Raw genomic sequence first — 16,456 nt, forward strand, 5'->3', positions numbered from 1 at the left:
CCAGCCAGCCAGTTTCCTCTCTGGGACCAGGGAGCCATCACAGCCGTCCCGACCTTGGCTTCCTCTGCTGGGTGGAACTGGGGGCTGGGCCCCTGGCTTCCCCCTTCCTCGGGCAGGGGACAGAGGCGCAGGCCCAGCCAGGGAGCAGGGACTGACTTCCTCTTGTCCCGGAATGAGCATGCCTGCCCTTCACAGGCAGGTTTGGGGCTCTCACACAGAGGAAACCAAGAGCGGCGGCGAGAGGGAGGGCAGGCAGAGCGACCAATCAAGGAAGGGCTGGGTGAGGCACAGAAGCTGCGGCTCCCGGGGGAGCCAGACGGAGGCTGGGGGTGATGGCGGAGCTGCAGCAGCTGCAGAACCTGGACATCCCCACGGGCCGGGAGGCTCTGCGAGACAACCACAGCGCCCTGCTGCGGGTGGCCGACTACTGCGAGGACAACTACGTGCAGGTAGGTGGAGGCTGCCCCTCGCCCCCCAACCAAGGGTCCCCAGAGCCTCGCCCAGGCGGAGCCATGGAAACCATCCCAGCAGGTACTCATCTCCCAGGCCTTGGCTGCAAACCATCCACTTCATCTGCGTCCTCCGAACTTCACCCAAGGTGGGGGACGGACAATGTGGGGGATGGGCAAGGCTAGTCCATTCTGGTCTCAGGCCTCACCCCGACTTCATCTCCCTCAGCACCCCAACATACAAACGCTGGCGCATCATCCGGTTTTCAGCAAGGCTCTAGGCGAGACTTCAGAAGAACTTCCCAAGGACGAAAGTGAGCTTGAGACAGAGAAGGGAGCTAGCTCCTTGCCAGTTGCAGAAGGCGGGGGAGGCTTAGTCAGGGAGGGGGTGCTGACCCAGAGGCAGGGGGCTGGACAGCATGGCTGCTGGCGACAGGCTACAGCAAGACAACGAGGGTGGCTTTTTTTTTTTTTTTTTTAATTTATTGGACAGGTAGAGTTACAGACAATGAGAGCGAGAGACAGAGAGAGAGGTCTTCCTTCCGTTGGTTCACTTCCCAAATGGCCTCCACGGCCGGAGCTACGCTGATCCGAAGCCAGGAGCCAGGAGCTTCTTTCCTGGTCTCCCATGTGGGTGCAGGCGCCCAAGCACTTGGGCCTTCCTCCACTGCCTTCCCGGGCCACAGCAGAGAGCTGGACTGGAAGAGGAGCAACTGGGACTAGAACCCGGCACCCATATGGGATGCCGGCGCCTCAGGCGGAGGATTAACCTAGTGCACCACCGCGCAGGCCCCGAAGGTGGCATTTTTAGCATGGTTTTAAACATTGTGTGATTGTCCCAGGACCAAGAACGTGGATTTCTGGAAGGAGAGAATTTGAGGATGACCGAAACGCTTGGCTCCTTTGTTAGTCCTCACAAGTACCTTGGAGACCAAGGATCATGATGTCTATTTTAGGGGTGTGGAAATGGCGGCTCAGGGAGGTACAGAGACTTCTCTTTTTAATTTTTTCTTAAGATTTATTTATTTATTTGAGGTGCAGAGTTACAGACGGGGAGAGAGAGAGAGAGAGAGAGAGAGAGAGAGGTCTTCCATCCTCTGGTTCACTTTCCAAATGGCCTTAACGGCTGGAGCTGAGCTGGCCAGGAGTTTCTTCTGGGTCTCCCACATGGGTGCAGGGGCCCCAGGACTTGGGCCATCTTCTACTGCTTTCCCAGGCCATAGCAGAGAGCTGGATCAGAAGTGGAGCAGCCGGGATCAGACCGGTGCGCAAATGGGATGTTGGCACCACAAGCAGAGGCTTAGCCTGTTCTGCCACAGCGCCTGGCCCCAGGCTTTGTGCTCCACTCTCACCACCTTTCTGCCTCCTTGAGGAGCTGCAGGCCAGACCCATTACCCTCTGGGCAAAACTTGGTTTCCCTAATCGGTGCCGAGCAGGCCGTGAGAAGAAGCACAGGGACTTCCCAGCATCATGAGAATGTGGCAAAGAAAGAAAAGAAAGCCCAAGGGAGCAGGTGCTCATGGGAAAGTGGCAGGTGACAGAGTGGCAGTGATGGCACCAGAGCAAGGCCCCGCGCCCTGACGTCAGGACAAGCGTATTCCCTGAGGGGCCTCCTTGTCTTCACCCCAGCAAGGAAGCTGAGCTTCGGAGGGGTTAAGTCATTTTCCAAAGGCCTGAGTGCTAGTGGCAGAGCCCGCTTCACACCCCCCAGAGCACACTCCCTGACTCCCCAGCTCAAAGCTCTGTGCCGGGTGTGATCCGAGTCCCCGTGAGCAGCGAGCGGCCAGCCTGTAGAGAAGGGGGACCTTGGATTGCAAAGCGGCCACTTCGTCCCAGCGTGGAAAGGCACACTCCCGCCACAGCCGAGGATAAAAGTAGCTACTTCCACACCTTCAGGTGCTCGTCTTAGGACCTCTTAGGGGCTTGCAGATGGTGTGCACCTGAGTCCAGGGTCCAGGCCTGCCACCAACTTAGGACGATGGCCAGCTTCCCCCTGATCCGATCCTTAGAGCTTCCTTCGGGGGTGGTTACGCAGGCTCCACGTGAGAATGCATGGAAGCCTTTAGCCAGGCGCCTGCCCCTTAAGAAAGGCCACATACATATCAGCCACTAGTATTATTATTATTGGATGGGCACAAGTGTATAATACAACCTAAACGCTCTGGGCAGCAGAAGCCCTCACCCACACTGGACGTGCTGGGAGCCTGCTTTCGCTAGACAGAACGCTAACCACTAAACCACACTGCCGGTTACCTTTCCTAGTCTCTGAGGCTTCGTGGGGAAGCAAGTGCTTAAGATGACTTCCCAGATTGGCTTCAAGTGAGGCCTCCATCACCATTCCCAGAGGCCTGGCTCCACGCCCTCCATGGCCATCCCTAGTCTCTCTCGCCACCCCAGCCAGGCGGTAGGAAACCTGTGGGGAGTGGGAGCAGGCCAGCTAGGCGGCAGCTGCAGGGTTGTCAGTCAAGGTTGATAGAGCCTGCGCACAGGGTGATTTGCATGGTGAGCCAGCGAGCAGCCAGCCACAGAGAGGGATTCCACACCTCTGTCCCTCCAGGCCTGCTTCTGCACCAAGACACAGCCAAGGGGCCCTTGGCATCCAGGCTTGAGGTAGCCAGGCAGCGCCCACGACACCACTCCTGCCTGGGCTGACAAATGACACAAGGGATGGGGCTGTTCAGGAGGAGAGGGGCCAGCTCAGAAACCTGGGGGAGACCACCAGGGCAGTCACTGCTCCGTGCTGGGCCTGTTTCTTTGCTTACTAAAGGCTGGCCTTGAACTAGAACACGGACCCACTGTCCTTTCTGGTTTGAACATCTGAGTGTGATTTGTCTATTCAAGGCCCTCGGTGACAAGGGTCTCATGAGATGTAAATTTGGTTACGGGTGCTGACGAGATGTAAATTGACAGGCAAGGGAGCATCTCTTTCCTGATGTTAGAAGAGAAAGGTGGTGGTGGGGGGAGCAACAAGTGGGGCTTCCCAGAAGGCTCTGGCTCAGGCTGGACCCTGCAGGCATCCTAGTCTTGCTCAGGACCCTGCCCCTGTAGTGTCTAGGCCTGCTCTCCACTGACAGGCACCTGCAGGCCCGGGCTAGAAGACCCAGTGTGCAGCCTTGCCTGTGAGTCCTCTGGGTACCCTGGCTTCACTCTGCATCCGCTCCCCGCTCCCTAAGACACAGGCCAGGGTACAGCAACTCCATGACCTGAGTGGAGATGAGGAAGCTGCCTGGGGAACCAACAGACTGGAGAAGCTTTGCCCCAGCTGGCCATGGGCTGATCTGGGACCAAAAAAAAAAAAAAAAACCCTCCTTTGTCTTCAGCCACACGCTGCCCTCTCCCTCCCCCCTCCACAGCCTGGCAGTGTGACCCGGGGGCCTGGCACACACCAGGAGGGTGGCTTGGGCCCCCATGCAATCAGTAATGAACTCACAGAAGCACATTTATGAAGTGTCCTTCTGTGCCAGAACAAAACAGCAAGCTCCCTGCTCACATTACACATTTTAGTGGGAGGATAGATGATAAAGACAAGTGCAAAGGTCCTGAGGTAGATGCAACCTACTCATTCAGCACGGCTCTCCAGTAGCCAACTGGAGGGGAGTGAGTGGGGAGGCGTGGTGGGGATGAGGGGGAAGAGAAAGCAGGAATCAGACCCAGGGAGGTGTGCACCAGCCCGGATTAGAACTTCGGAGTTTATTCTTGGTATATTGGGAGCCCGTGATAGGGAATGGATGAGGAAGGAAGACACTGCACTCAGTTTCCCTATCCGAGTTCCCAAACACTGACCTGATGGTACACACCTGGTGAGCGTTTAGAGGCTCGGATTCATGGGCCTCACGCCGAGGATTTCAGTTGGAAGGCCTGGGGATGAGGGTGGGAACTTAGTTCGCTGGTTTGCTTTCAAGCTTAGGAAGGCCTCTTCCAGCCAGTATCACCTTTCGCTTCTTCACCCCTCCCTGACTACCGAGAACAGCTCGGAACCGACATCTTTGGGAAGGCGATCGGGTCATCTCGGCTCGGTCCTCAGCTCGGCGACTGGAGGGCCGGCAGCTCTCCCGCCCCTGGCTGAGTCTCTCTCCTCCTGCCCTGAGCCTCTCTCCCCACAGCATCATTCCCATGGCCGCCACCACAGACGCTCACGGGGGCTGCTGCCTTCTCCCAGCTCTGCCCTTGTCTGTGCTCTCCCACCTTCTCAGCCAGGGGCCTGGCAGAAGGGGCTGGCCTCAGGCCAGGGCCATGTGTGTGTATTTCAGGCCACAGACAAGCGGAAGGCGCTGGAGGAGACCATGGCCTTCACGACCCAGGCTCTGGCCAGCGTGGCCTACCAGGTGGGCAACCTGGCAGGGAACACACTGCGCATGCTGGACCTGCAGGCGGCTGCCCTGCGCCAGGTGGAAGCCCGCGTGAGCACCCTGGGCCAGGTAAGGGACTGACAAGGGCGTCTCACACCAGCCCCATCCTGACAATCCCCGCAGCTCGGGTCCCCTCCTGCAGACAGCACCCTACCTGTGCATCTGAGGCCTCTTTGTCTCTATGGCTGTGTCTCAGGCATGGGCCGGGCTGTCTACCCCAGGTGCCCTCTGCTGTCTGCCTCGGGGCATTAGAAAGTGGTCTACCAAGCATGGGGGCTGCAAGGGACAGGAAGGAAGCAGATGAGCCCTGTTTGCCTCTGCATGCCCATGCCGACAGACAGCTGTGGCTTTAAATCGGTGGCCTGCACCCAGGGCCACCACCCAGCCTGTCCCCTCTCCATCCCCCCGCCCTTCTGGCCCACACCCCCTCCTCCTTCCTTCCTGGGGCCCTGCCCGAGGCCTGGCCCCACCAAGTACACGCACAGATCCCTTGGCACGTGCAGCATGCACGCAGTCAGTGCACGCACCGGGCGTGTCCTTCCTCTCACCCCAGCAGACCCGGGTTCCCACCCTTAGTGCTGATTCCTCTGCAGAGTGTCCCAAGAAGAAGTGACCGGACTTGTTTGTCCCCCAGAAGGCAGAGTGGCTCCAGCCACCGTTCTCTGTCCCCTCCCCAGTGACCACCTCTGCCCCGGAGCCGGCCTGGCCTCTAGTCTCTTCCCAGCTTCCCTGGGGATGTTGGATTTTCTCTTTTCCTCCTGTTCCTGCTTGGCTAATAATAACCCTCATTCTCTTCCTCCAGGAAGTTGCTCTAAAGTGGCTCTGTCCTCCCCCCCGCCCCTTTCTCAGTTGCTGTGCGGCCTTGGGAACAAAACTCACTCTTTCTCTGGGCCTCGCTGTCTCCCATGGTCCCCATCTCCACCCTAATATCTCTATCCCATTCCTTAGTGAGAAGGGGGCTGGAATCAGACAGCACCCCCCTCCCCGCCACACCACTGTCACCTCCAGCCCTGTCATGCAGATGGTGAACATGCATTTGGAGAAGGTGGCCCGACGGGAGATCGGCACCTTAGCCACTGTCCAGCAGCTGCCCCCTGGCCAGAAGGTCATCGCCCCCGAGAGCCTGCCCCCCCTCACGCCCTACTACAGGAGACCCCTCAACTTTGGCTGCCTGGATGATGTTGGCCACGGGATCAAGGTAGTGACCGGGGCCCGTCTCCCCACAGTACAGCCTCTCCTGGACCCTGGCCCTCATCTCAACCTGAGACCCCTTTCCCCAAAGCCATCCTGCCCCCTCTTTCCCAGCCTCTGCAAGCCCCCAGCCCATGATCTGCTGAGACTGGGGTCCTGGCACCCTCCCCCACACTGTGGCTGTTGGGTGTGGGTGTCGCATGAGAACAGCAACTTCCTCTGTCTGGGGGTTTGAGGTACCGCTCTGAGCAGCCTTCCCACTCGCTCTCAGCCCATGCATGACCTTCTTGGCAGTGAGAGATGGCTCACGCACACGGCGACATCACTCCTTTGCTACCCTATCACAGTGGCCCCCACAAGAGGGACACAACACTCCTCCAGTTACCTCCCCCCACCCATACTCCTTCCGAGAGTCCCACTTAGAGTCCCCTCTGTCATGGCCCTGGCGAGCCTCAGCAAACAGAATCGCATCTCCCTGCCGGCGCCTTGGGGAAGCCAGTGGCTAACAGAAGCGCCCTCTTGCACGGGGCTTTGCACCTGTCCGCTGAGCACTCCGCGCTAAGGGGCCTGGGCCCTGCCTAGGTGGGACCAGCCTTCCCCAGCCCCTCCCTCCGCCCTTCAAAGCTGGGGACCACCGAGCCAGGGCTGCGGTTCCCTGTGCTCTGAGATGGCTTGGGGGAGGGGCTGGGATGAACCTCCCCCCCAACCCTAGCCCCAGCCAGCTGAGGCCACACACAGGAAGCGGCCCTCAGACTGCGTCTGCGCTCCGAGGTTTCTTTCGGTCGCATGGGTTTCGGCAGCGACAGAGGGGGTGGGGACGGCGTAGGGCGGCAGAGGGGCCTGGGAAGTGGAAGTGGGAACTTGTGGTGCGCGCGCTCTCCCTCCTGGGTCTCGGCCGCCCATCCCCCACTTCCTCCCCGGGATGGGTGGAGGGCGCACCACCCCCACCCCAGGTGTCAGCCCCGCGCCCCACTCCCGCACAGGACCTGAGCACGCAGCTGTCGCGGACCGGGACCCTGTCTCGCAAGAATATCAAGACACCTGCCGCCCCTGCCTCCGCCACACTGGGGTGAGGCTTCGCCGCGACCCCAACCAGCCTGGCCCTGCCCCACCCACGCCCACAGTACCTGGCGCCTTGACCTTTATGGTGACAGGCCTGAGGCTGGCGCCTCGCCCCCGCCCCTTCGCACCCGGAAACCTTTTGCCTCCTCATGCACCCCCTCCCCCCGCCCAGGAGACCACCCCGGATCCCCGAGCCGGTGCAGCCTCCCACAGTGCCGGACGGCAAACTCTCCGCCGCCTCATCCGTCTCTTCCTTGGCCTCAGCAGGGTGAGTCCTTCAAGACCAAGTGGGTGATGCTGGGGGGTGTGGTTTTGTCACCGTGATTCTGGGGTTCAAGATCTCCGGGACGCAGCACTGGGCAGTGAAGGGGCGGGACCAGCCGGGCATGCCGGGTTACGGAACGTGTGCCCTAAGCGAGCCGGGCCCTGCTCTCTTCCGTCTACAGCAGCGCCGACGGTGGCAGTGGGGTCTCCGCGCCCAAGGGACAGGAGGCACCCCCACCCCCACCGCCACTTAGCTCTTTGGCCCCGCCGCCTCCTCCTGCCAACGAGGTCTTCCTGCCCCCGCCTCCCCCGGAGGAGCTGTCCCCGCCCCCTCCAGGTAAGGACCCCGCCCCCCTGCAGGGTCTCTGTCGCCTCGGGACGCTGCCCTGACCCCACCCTTCTGGGATCTAACCCGGCCGCCCCAGGGAACGCTTCGCCCAAGGCGAGGGGAACGGAGGGAGAGGACGCGCAGGAAGCTGCGCACGGGGCCCCGGGCTCCTAGCTTCTCAGCCGTAATTGAAACTTCACAACCGAGCCTCGGCTCTGCCCACACGCATTCAACACGTGAGACTGAGAGTTTAGTGGCCTGCCCTACGAGTGGTGCTGTCCGACCGCCCTTTCGGCGTGGACCGGGAGCACCTGCCAGAGGCACCGTGCCGGCACCAGGCCGCTGAGGGTAGCAGGAAGCTTGTACCAAGCCGGGAGACTCGACAGGGAAAGGCCCTCGGCGGAGGGAGGGTTCCCAGCGCTTCGCTCTGCAGCCTGCTTTCTCTCCCACTCCCAGCCGAAGAGCTGCCCCCGCCCCTGGACCTGCCCCCTCCTCCACCCCTGGACCTGGACCAGCTGGGGCTGCTGCCTCCGCCCCCGCCAGGCTTTGGGCCGGAAGAGCCCAGCTGGGTCCCTGCAGCCTACTTGGAGAAAGGTACCTGACTCTGGGCACTGGAGGGCACCTCGTCCCAGGTCCCGGGTCTGGCCTCTGCTGCTGCCCTGTCCCAACTTTACTTCCCTCTAGACACCAACCCCACTCCGGCAAAGGGGTTCTTCCCTTAACCTCCCGCCACACACCCACACACACATACGCACGCGCGCGCACACACATGCTTTCCAATGAGCCGAGCTCAGAACCAAGCTGGGTGGACAGCAGCCGCCCGGTGCTGGATATTAACGGATCCTGAAGGTTTGGGAGCCCCGCAACCTTCTCCCCTAGATGCTCCCCAGGGTCCAGTGTTCCCCGGGGGGCCTCCCCGTGCACCTCAGGCACCCTCTCCCCCGGCCTCAGTGGTGACTCTGCACCCGTACACCGCGCTGAAGGACAATGAGCTCTCCTTCTCCGAGGGCACTGTCATCTGCGTCACGCGCCGCTACTCCGACGGCTGGTGCGAGGGCGTGAGCTGTGAGGGCGCTGGATTGTTCCCGGGGAACTATGTGGAGCCCAGCTGCTGACCGCCCAGGGCTCTCCCTGTGCCCACCCAGGCTCCGAGCCGAGCCAGCCCGCTGGACTGGGCTGCCCGCATTTTGCACTGTGAGCTGTGGTCTGTCCCTTCCCCCTGCCCCCAAAGTGGGGGCGCTGGGGAGAGAAGGTACTCGGAGGTCTGCTGCAGAGGGGACAGAACCGGAGGCCGAGGAGTGTGGGGATGACCCTGGCCACAGAGGACCCCTCCCACGTGCTTGGTGGGGGTCTCCAGCTTCAAGTGCCAACTCTGAATAAAGCACATAACCTGACATCTGCCCCACGGGACTAGGGAGCCAAAAGACCCAATTCTGCTAATGCCCGCCCCTCTCCTGGGCCTGCCACACCCCAGGGGCCCCTCTGCAGTGGGGGGCTGCACCCGGCTCTTTTGTCCCTCACTCGCTGTGCGTGTTGTGTTGGGTCGTGGCTCCTCAAATTGAGGAGTGGGGACGGTCTCCCCCAGTTAAGTGGGGGCTGTCAGGAAACAACAGCGCGCCTCCCTCTGCCCTCGCGGACCGCGGCACCACAAATCTCAGACACAGGTTCCCCTTCGCCTGCTTTATAGTTCTGACACCAGAAGGGAGGGGGACATGGGGTTCCCTGGTTCTGCTTAAAAACATCATGGCTTTCTGTTCCGTACAGGTGGGTGGAGGGGGAAGGCGTGGAGGGCGGCTTTGGTGCGTTCTCCGGTCTCTTGCGGCATAGGCGAGGCTGCGGGGCGAGGGTCCCCGGGCGCGCCGGACCTGAGTTGTTGGGCTGGATGCTACCTCGTTCCACCGGCAGAGGGCGACTGTTCGCTCTGGCTTTTCTCTTCCACGCTGGGGTGCTGACCGGATGGGCCCAGGTGTAGTAGCGAGTACAGGGACTGTGTAGGGGCGTGGCGAGATGGAAAAGGCTTGGAGCTGTCGGCGGAGCGGAAAGCGTCATCTTCCTCCGCGGGGAGTCCGAGTGGCCATGCGGACTTCGGGTGCCTGGGTCCCTTTGATAGAAGACTGGAGAGGGGTCGTTAGGAGGCCGAGGCAGCAGTGAGAGCGGTGGGGGAGGTGCCCTGTCACCATCCAGGGTCCCCTGCCGCCCAGGGTCTTGGAAGGGTCCCCACTGCCTTCCAGGGTGGACGCAGGACCCCGCATGCGCTGCACTCCAGAGCTTAACTGCGGTGAAGGGGGTGGGTGGGGAGAACGGGGCGGGGGAGGCAGCTGGGCGGGGCTCACTGCATAGACGGGAACGGCTTGGGGGGCCACCCCTCCCTGGGAGACGCCGGGAGGGGCAGCGCCAAGCGCAAGGGCAAGGGAACAGACTCGCGGGTCTTCCCCGACGGCCCCCGCCCCGCGCCCTCAGCCGCTCGCCGGCCCGGGGCGCCCCCTGCAGGCGAGCGTCTTCAGCACGTCTTGAGCACCTGCTGCAGGTGGAGGCGCACGTCGGCGGCCGTCTCCCAGGGCACCACGCTGGCGCGGAAGGAGCTGGGCTCGGCTTTCTGCGCCTCCTGGATTAGGCGGTGCATGGGGTAGCCGCGGCGCGGGAAGGCCACGTCGCCGCCCGCCAGCAGCCCCATGGGGCAGAAGTCGTTGGCGCCATCGCCCACGTAGAAGAGGCGCTCGAAGTGCACGCCGTCGTGGGCCCGCTCGCGCAGGTAGTCGCTGAGCACCTTGTGTTTGCACATGTTGGCGGGGCAGCGCGCGCAGCTGTGCGTGTGGAAGGGCCGCAGCGCCAGCAGCCCCCGTGCGTCGGGCCCCGACGGGTTGCTGAGGATTCGGCGGAACAAGCCGTGGTGACCAGCAGCGCGCAGCGCACTCTCCACGCCGAAGGTGTTGGCATCCGAGATGAGAATGACCTCGAAGCAGGTGCCCTGCTTAGCCACAAACTGCAGCAGGTCGCCCATGCCCGGCGTCAGGGGGATGGCCTCGTAGACGGCGCGCAGGTCCCGCGGCCGCACGCCCTGCTCGCCCAGGTACTTGAACACGCGCTGCATATACTCGTTGTAGAAGCCCTCGCGGTAGGTGGCTCGCAGGCTCTCGGGCAGCCGCTGGCCCGGCGCGGCGCGCACTATCGAGTCGTCGCTGTTTTCGTCCACGATAGTCTCGTCGAAGTCGAAGGTCAGGAGGAAGCGCGGGGCGCCCTGGGCAGCCATCCCGCCGTCCTGGGAGCAGGGGGGGAGGGAGCAGCAGGAGGAGGAGGAGGCAAGCGAGAGGGGGCGCGGCGGGAGCCGGCCAGGAAGAGGCTGGTTAGCAGGCCAGAGGCGCTGGCACGTCCAGGACCTGAGGAGGACCCGAGGCTGGTTAAGCTGGGAGCAGCACCCAACACCCCACCACCCCCCATCCGCGCCCTCGACCATCCTAACCCCTAGATCCGGAAGGACTTCTTTGGCACCTGTTCTCTGTCCCCCTGAGCCAGGACCACGGAGGCTTGGCAAGGGCCAGCTTCCAAGGGCTCACCGCCCCCTCCCCCCGGAAGACTTCTGTTGGGGAGACTTCCGGTGGCCCTTGAAGCTGGTGTAAGCCACAAGGGGTGGACAGAAGGAGGAACTTTCCACTCCCTCCCCAACACAAAGGCAGGCAAGGGGACCACCCATGCACCCTCCTCCTCCTCCCCTGGGTCCTTGAGAAACACAACCAGGAGCCAGGTCCCAGGGATGACTTTGGAGCAGCATCCAAGGCACAGGGACATGGGGTGTCAGGTCCCAGGGTCTGGATGGAGTGTCAGCCCCAGGCCTGGAGACTTGGGTACGTAGGTCTCTCTGGCCAGAGAAGTGGATTTTAAGCCTTGGAGTAAAAAACCAGCTGGGCACACTGACCAGCTAAGACCCAGGAAGGCTCTGCGAGCTGCTCCCAGCCCCAGGGTGCTGGGCAGGGGTCCGGGGCCTGAACACAGCTTTGCCAGGAATGGTTAGGGCCCTGGGCTGCCAGCTCATCACTAGTCACTTGCCAGTTCCCCAGGAGGGATGTGTCAGCGGGTGGGGTTTCTGCCAGAGTCCGAAGCAAGCGGGCAGCAGGAGAAGCAGTGGGGCTGGGGGAGGTTGGAGCCTCCCGGGCAAGGCCACGACACACCTGGGAGACAGGTAAGGGAGAGGGAAGAGAGCAGCAGAGGCTGACAAGGCAGAGGGAGAGGAGCAGGCAGCGGGACCAGGGCGCTAAGATGAAGTCATGCTAAGGCAGCCTGGAAACAGACGGCCAGAGACAGGAAGATGGTGAGGGTGGGAGCTCCAGGATGTGGAGACCTTGGGCCAGAGAGGATGGGGTACGGCAGCGGAGGGGTCAGGTCACAGAGTGAGGCAAGCAAATGGAGACGCAGGAGCTCCCAGCAGCGCGGCCCCGCCGCCTTTGCCCGAGAGAGCATGTGCGATGTCCCAGCATCCTTTCCTGCACTGCCTTTCCCCTCCCCTCTCATCCCGGGCAGGGGGGATGCACCCAGCCCTCTTTCCGTTTCTTCCTCCCCCCCTGTGAATGCCGCCCTGTGCATGTCCTGGTACAGTTTGTGAAATGTTAGTCCCAGCTCTGCATTTCACAAGAGGTATGTGGGAGCTGGCACTGTGGCATAGTGGGTAAAGCCGCTGCCTGCAGTGCCGGCATCCCATATGGGCACCGGTTCTAGTCCTGAATGCTCCACTTCTGATCCAGCTCTCTGCTATGGCCTGGGAAAAGCAGTGGAAAATGGCCCAAGTGCTTGGGCCCCTGCACCCACGTGGGAGACCCGGATGAAGCTCCTGGCTCCTGGCTTCAGATCAGCTTAGTTTCAGCCATTGCAGCCATTTAGGGAGTGAACCGGCAAATGGAAGATCTCCCTCTCTCTGCCTCTCTGAAATTCTACTTTTCAAATAAATAAATAAATCTTTTAAAAAACTCTTACAAAGAGGCATGTGAACAGAACTGCCCCCTGCCCTCAGCCTTAGAGTCACCCTCTAGTCTCAGCAACATCCCGTCAGGGGGTCTCAGTGCCAAGACCCCTGGAGGGGAGGCTGAGCTGAAGGGGGGACTGGAGAGGGCCCCTCCCACCCCTAGATGGAAGGTGGGGGCTGAGATGGCATCCCAAGAGATCCCTGGAGGGCCCCACTTACCCTAGACAGGCATCGGAGGCCAGCAACTGGAAAACACCCGCTCATTGTCAGCACATCACCCTGGGCAGCACGTGAAGGGGATCTGTCGGAGCGCCTGACAAACACAAAATCCATCGGGGTGCTAAGCAGCTGGCTTAACTTTCACTGCTAGTGCCCATCTGCTGAGCCCCCAGGGTCTCACTACAAGCGACCCCTGACACAGACCCGGCCCGCAGAGCACCTCATTAAGCTCCGCAAGGGAGAAGGCTCGGCAATGTTGGCTAACTTGCTGAGACCATGCTGTGTCCTACTCGGGGCAGATCCTGGCTCCAACACCCCAGCTTTGGTCAAAGAAGCCCTGGACCTCTGAAGGGAAGGCAAAGCTGTGGACCCGGCAGCCTTGTACCGGAGAGGAGCACAGATCTGGCTGGCTGCTGCCCTCTGGTGGTGCCAGTGTGCTACTTAAACTCCTCTGACTGTCAACGAGAAGCTCCCCTGGCCATTCCAGGCAGGGCAGCAGGGCAAAGCAGGTATCCCCCCAGGACAGGGACTGGGACATCCCAGGATGAAGGCCCGGGCTCCAGCATCTTCCATCTTGAGAGCCCCCTTCTCCCTCAACTTCCGGAACACACATGCATTAAACTCTTCCGGTAAGGATGGGATGTGGGTCTTAGCTTTGAAGAACTTTTAATCTGGGAATTGGGAGAGTTGGCCCAAGCTGACCTGGGCCATGAGCAAAGGCAGGGGAGTGGAGGAGAGACATGGGCTAGAGAGCAGATGAGAGAGAAGGGGGACAGCAAAGGGGAGGGACTCGTGCCGGGGAGGGGGACAAGGGCCACCCCAGACAGAATCCTGGCTGCTAGTGAGTGTCCAGGCGGCCCAGGCGAGTCAGAGGAGAAAGGTCAGACAGTCAACGCGGGCAGGCACGTGTCGGGCGGATACACAGAACACAGAGGTCACCGCACCACCCAGACACCCACTGTCACCCCCGGATAAGGGTCTCCTTGCCTTGCTCTGGTTCCCCCCCCCCCCTTTGGGGGGATATTCTATTGATATTTATGCTGAAAACAGCTTCTCATAGGGAAAAGATGCATTTTTAAATCTGATGACAAGATTTAGGGAAATCGCTGTTTTAATCTTCAAGGGAGAAAGGCCTCTGGCCTCCTAGGTGCCTTCCCCCCTGGGGGGAAACTGAGGCCAAGCCCCGAGACCCTGTTCCTCACTGGCCCCCAAAACGTTCCAAAAGGCCACTTACCTCTGGCAGCTGTGTCCCTAGTGATGGAAGGCTTCCGTGGCCACCAAGAAGAGTTCCCAGCAGGAAGGGGCTGTGGCTCTGGGCTTCTCAGTCCCAGCTAGGGGCAGAGCGAGGAGAAGAGAGCTTCAGGAGGTGGCGGGGAGTTCCCTGCTAGTCCAATCAAGAAATCCGTGCCGGCCTCTCATGCAAATGCGCTTAGGGTGTGTGGGGGGAGGTGTCAGGGGGTGAGGGAGGGGCGCCCCTCCCCACAGAAGCCCTGAGTTCCCACTTTCCCTCTTCAAGGGTGGGGTGAGCTCCGGGGAAGCTTTGGGACAGTGAGGACCCAGAAATCCCAGTCAGAGCCCGCGCTGCCTCCTCCATCGCAATCGCTACAAATCAAACCCTGCCGCTCAGCTGGAATTCCCTCCCTCAAACAGTGCCGGTCACCACCAAGAAGCAAAGAGGGAGGAAAAGGCCCAGAGAGGCCAGGCTAGCATCCCCGGGGTCACACAGCATTCGAATCACTAGGAGAACTCTAGAGCCTCGGGCGCCTGTTGGGAGATTCCCAGCTGGGGACCCCCTTAGGCTGTCCCGACCAGCCAAAGGTGAGAGACCCGCGCCCTGGTGCCAGTGAGGAGCTGGGACCAGCAGTTACCCAGGGCTCTCCTACCAGGGCGGATACGCCCAGAGGGGATCCCCACCGGGTAGGGACAGGAGGTGGCAGCCGCCCGTGGGGAGGGGGGGAGATATTTTTAGAGGTGACTGGAAAGCAGGCACTCTGGCACATCCCCAGCTGGCGGGCGCCCCGCTCCACTGCGGGCGGGGGGCGCGCGGCTCGGGGACAGGAGGGCTTGTGGGTGGCCGGCGGCAAGGGACACCGACTCAATGGCTCGGCCGAGCCGGGGAACGGAGGGGTGCCCGGGCGCCGCGTTCCCGGGGCAGGAGAGGGAAAGGGAGTCCTCCCTCTCCTCCAGGGACTCCTCCACCGCCCCGCGCGGGAGGAGATCCTCAAAGTGCACACAGCGCCCACCCCACGCCGGGACCCCAGCCCTTCCCCAGGACTCACGTGGGAGCGGGGGCGGCGGCGGCAGCAGAGTCTGTCCTGGCTGAGTTTGCAGAGTACCGAGTGGGCAAGGGGGCTGGCTAAGGCAATGGGGCGCAGAATGGAGCAAGGGGTGCTTACGGGGATTGGAGGGGACGTGGTGTCTTATCCACCCCCGGATTGCTGGGCTCCAGCTCACGAGTCCCTCTAGTCCCGAGGGACCGTGGATGGTGTGCGTCTGGGCCGTCCCCTCCACCTGCCCCCCATCCCCCCGGGCCGCCGCCGCCGCCGCCGCCGCCGCGTCCCCTTTAAATGCCGGGGAGCCGGAGCCCGAGCCGCGGCCGGCGCTGCGGCTGCTGCAGCACCCGGGCCCACCGCAGTCCCCGCACGTCACAAGCGGCCGGCCAATCGCGGCGGCGCCGGCGCACATCAAAGGGGCGGGCCGCCGGCGGGCCACGCCTCCAGGCTGCCCCTGGGGCTCCGGGAGCGCGGAGCCGAGGTGGGATTGGGCGCCGCGGAGAGGGGTGGGAGGGCTCGCGTCCCTCCCAAGGAGCGGGGGTGGGGGGCACCTCGTCCGCGCGCCTGGGGACAGCTGCGGAGCGCCCCTGCGCGCACACCTGGAAATGCCGGGGCAGTGCACTTGCTCAACCTCCGCCTGCCGGGCCCGGATCCCGTGCGTTCGCAGAAAGGCCCTCCACCCCGAGCCGGTCCCAAGCTTCGTTCCTGCAGCCGGGCGGCAGGCACGGGCTGACCCGGCCCGGGACAGCAGTGCCTCTTCCACGTGTGCGGAGCCAGGTGCCCTCTGCCCTGCAGGCAGAGTCCCGGCGCCCCGAGATGGCCGGGAGGAGGGGCTCTCCCGCTCCGCTAAGTCGCAGAAGCTGGCTGGGGTCCCCGCTTGGGTCGTCCCTGCCTAGACGGTGTTGGCTATAAAACCCGCTTCCTCCTCCGCGTCCGTTCCCGGCCGCAGCCGGCCTTTCCCCCCCGTTCCGCGCCCCTCCCTCGCCGCGTGCAGGTGAGGTTGTGCTTGGGGGGGGGGGGTGAAACTCGGCTTGGCTGGGGACACTATGAAGCGGGCGTTGGGCGCCACTGCCACCTTCGCGGCGCGGTGTTTACCACCCGCAGGAGAAAGGATTTGCCCAGGGTTCACAGCCAGGGTCGCCAAGAGGCGTGGGTGGGGGTGGGGTGAGGGTGGGGGTGGGGGTAGTGTCCGACTCCCGCCCTTCCCGAGACTGCTCCGGGCGCTGTCCGGGGAGGGAGCCAGACCCGGGGCTGGAGGAGAGGGAGCCGGATCAGCGAGGAATTCACCTGATTTCTATGCCTGGGGCTGGGGACGGACCGGCTGTAGTTCCCACCCGTGCCACGCGACCCAAGCACTAAGAGCTGCC

General features: G+C 62.6%; 2 protein-coding genes across 4 annotated transcripts; one reads left to right on the forward strand and one right to left on the reverse strand.

The window, feature by feature from the left end:
- Positions 1-53: 53 nt before the first annotated feature.
- ABI3 (ABI family member 3) lies at positions 54-9,005 on the forward strand. The gene is made up of 7 exons (XM_062216492.1): positions 54-449; positions 4,700-4,867; positions 5,820-5,996; positions 6,973-7,058; positions 7,224-7,319; positions 7,498-7,652; positions 8,100-9,005. Exons 1-7 carry the CDS (start codon positions 333-335, stop codon positions 8,243-8,245), a joined length of 945 nt encoding a protein of 314 aa, XP_062072476.1. The 5' UTR covers positions 54-332; the 3' UTR covers positions 8,246-9,005.
- A 311-nt stretch (positions 9,006-9,316) lies between these two features.
- PHOSPHO1 (phosphoethanolamine/phosphocholine phosphatase 1) lies at positions 9,317-15,717 on the reverse strand. 3 transcript variants are annotated; one of them, XM_062216203.1, is made up of 4 exons: positions 15,689-15,717; positions 14,051-14,147; positions 12,817-12,910; positions 9,317-10,902 (listed from the first exon to the last, which is right to left on the reverse strand). In XM_062216203.1, the coding sequence occupies exons 3-4, from the start codon at positions 12,859-12,861 to the stop codon at positions 10,144-10,146; spliced, it is 804 nt and encodes a 267-aa protein (XP_062072187.1). In that variant the 5' UTR covers positions 12,862-12,910; positions 14,051-14,147; positions 15,689-15,717; the 3' UTR covers positions 9,317-10,143. The 3 variants fall into 3 exon arrangements, with proteins under 3 accessions (XP_062072187.1, XP_062072186.1, XP_062072188.1); XM_062216202.1 differs by lacking the exon at positions 15,689-15,717 and adding an exon at positions 15,096-15,315; XM_062216204.1 differs by lacking the exons at positions 14,051-14,147; positions 15,689-15,717 and having other exon boundaries at positions 9,317-11,020; positions 12,817-12,903.
- Between the last annotated feature and the right edge of the window lie 739 nt (positions 15,718-16,456).

Source organism: Lepus europaeus, chromosome 18, assembly GCF_033115175.1.
Source record: "Lepus europaeus isolate LE1 chromosome 18, mLepTim1.pri, whole genome shotgun sequence".
NCBI lineage: Eukaryota > Metazoa > Chordata > Mammalia > Lagomorpha > Leporidae > Lepus > Lepus europaeus.

Bases quoted from the DNA above. Each gene is read 5' to 3' on its own strand.
- PHOSPHO1 (XM_062216203.1), bottom strand. From the start codon at position 12,861: ATGAGCGGGTGTTTTCCAGTTGCTGGCCTCCGATGCCTGTCTAGG. The intron at 10,903-12,816 runs GTAAGTGGGGCC...CCCTGCTCCCAG, and splicing joins GCCTCCGATGCCTGTCTAGG to GACGGCGGGATGGCTGCCCA.
- ABI3 (XM_062216492.1), top strand. From the start codon at position 333: ATGGCGGAGCTGCAGCAGCTGCAGAACCTGGACATCCCCACGGGCCGG. The intron at 4,868-5,819 runs GTAAGGGACTGA...CCTGTCATGCAG, and splicing joins GCGTGAGCACCCTGGGCCAG to ATGGTGAACATGCATTTGGA. The intron at 5,997-6,972 runs GTAGTGACCGGG...ACTCCCGCACAG, and splicing joins ATGTTGGCCACGGGATCAAG to GACCTGAGCACGCAGCTGTC.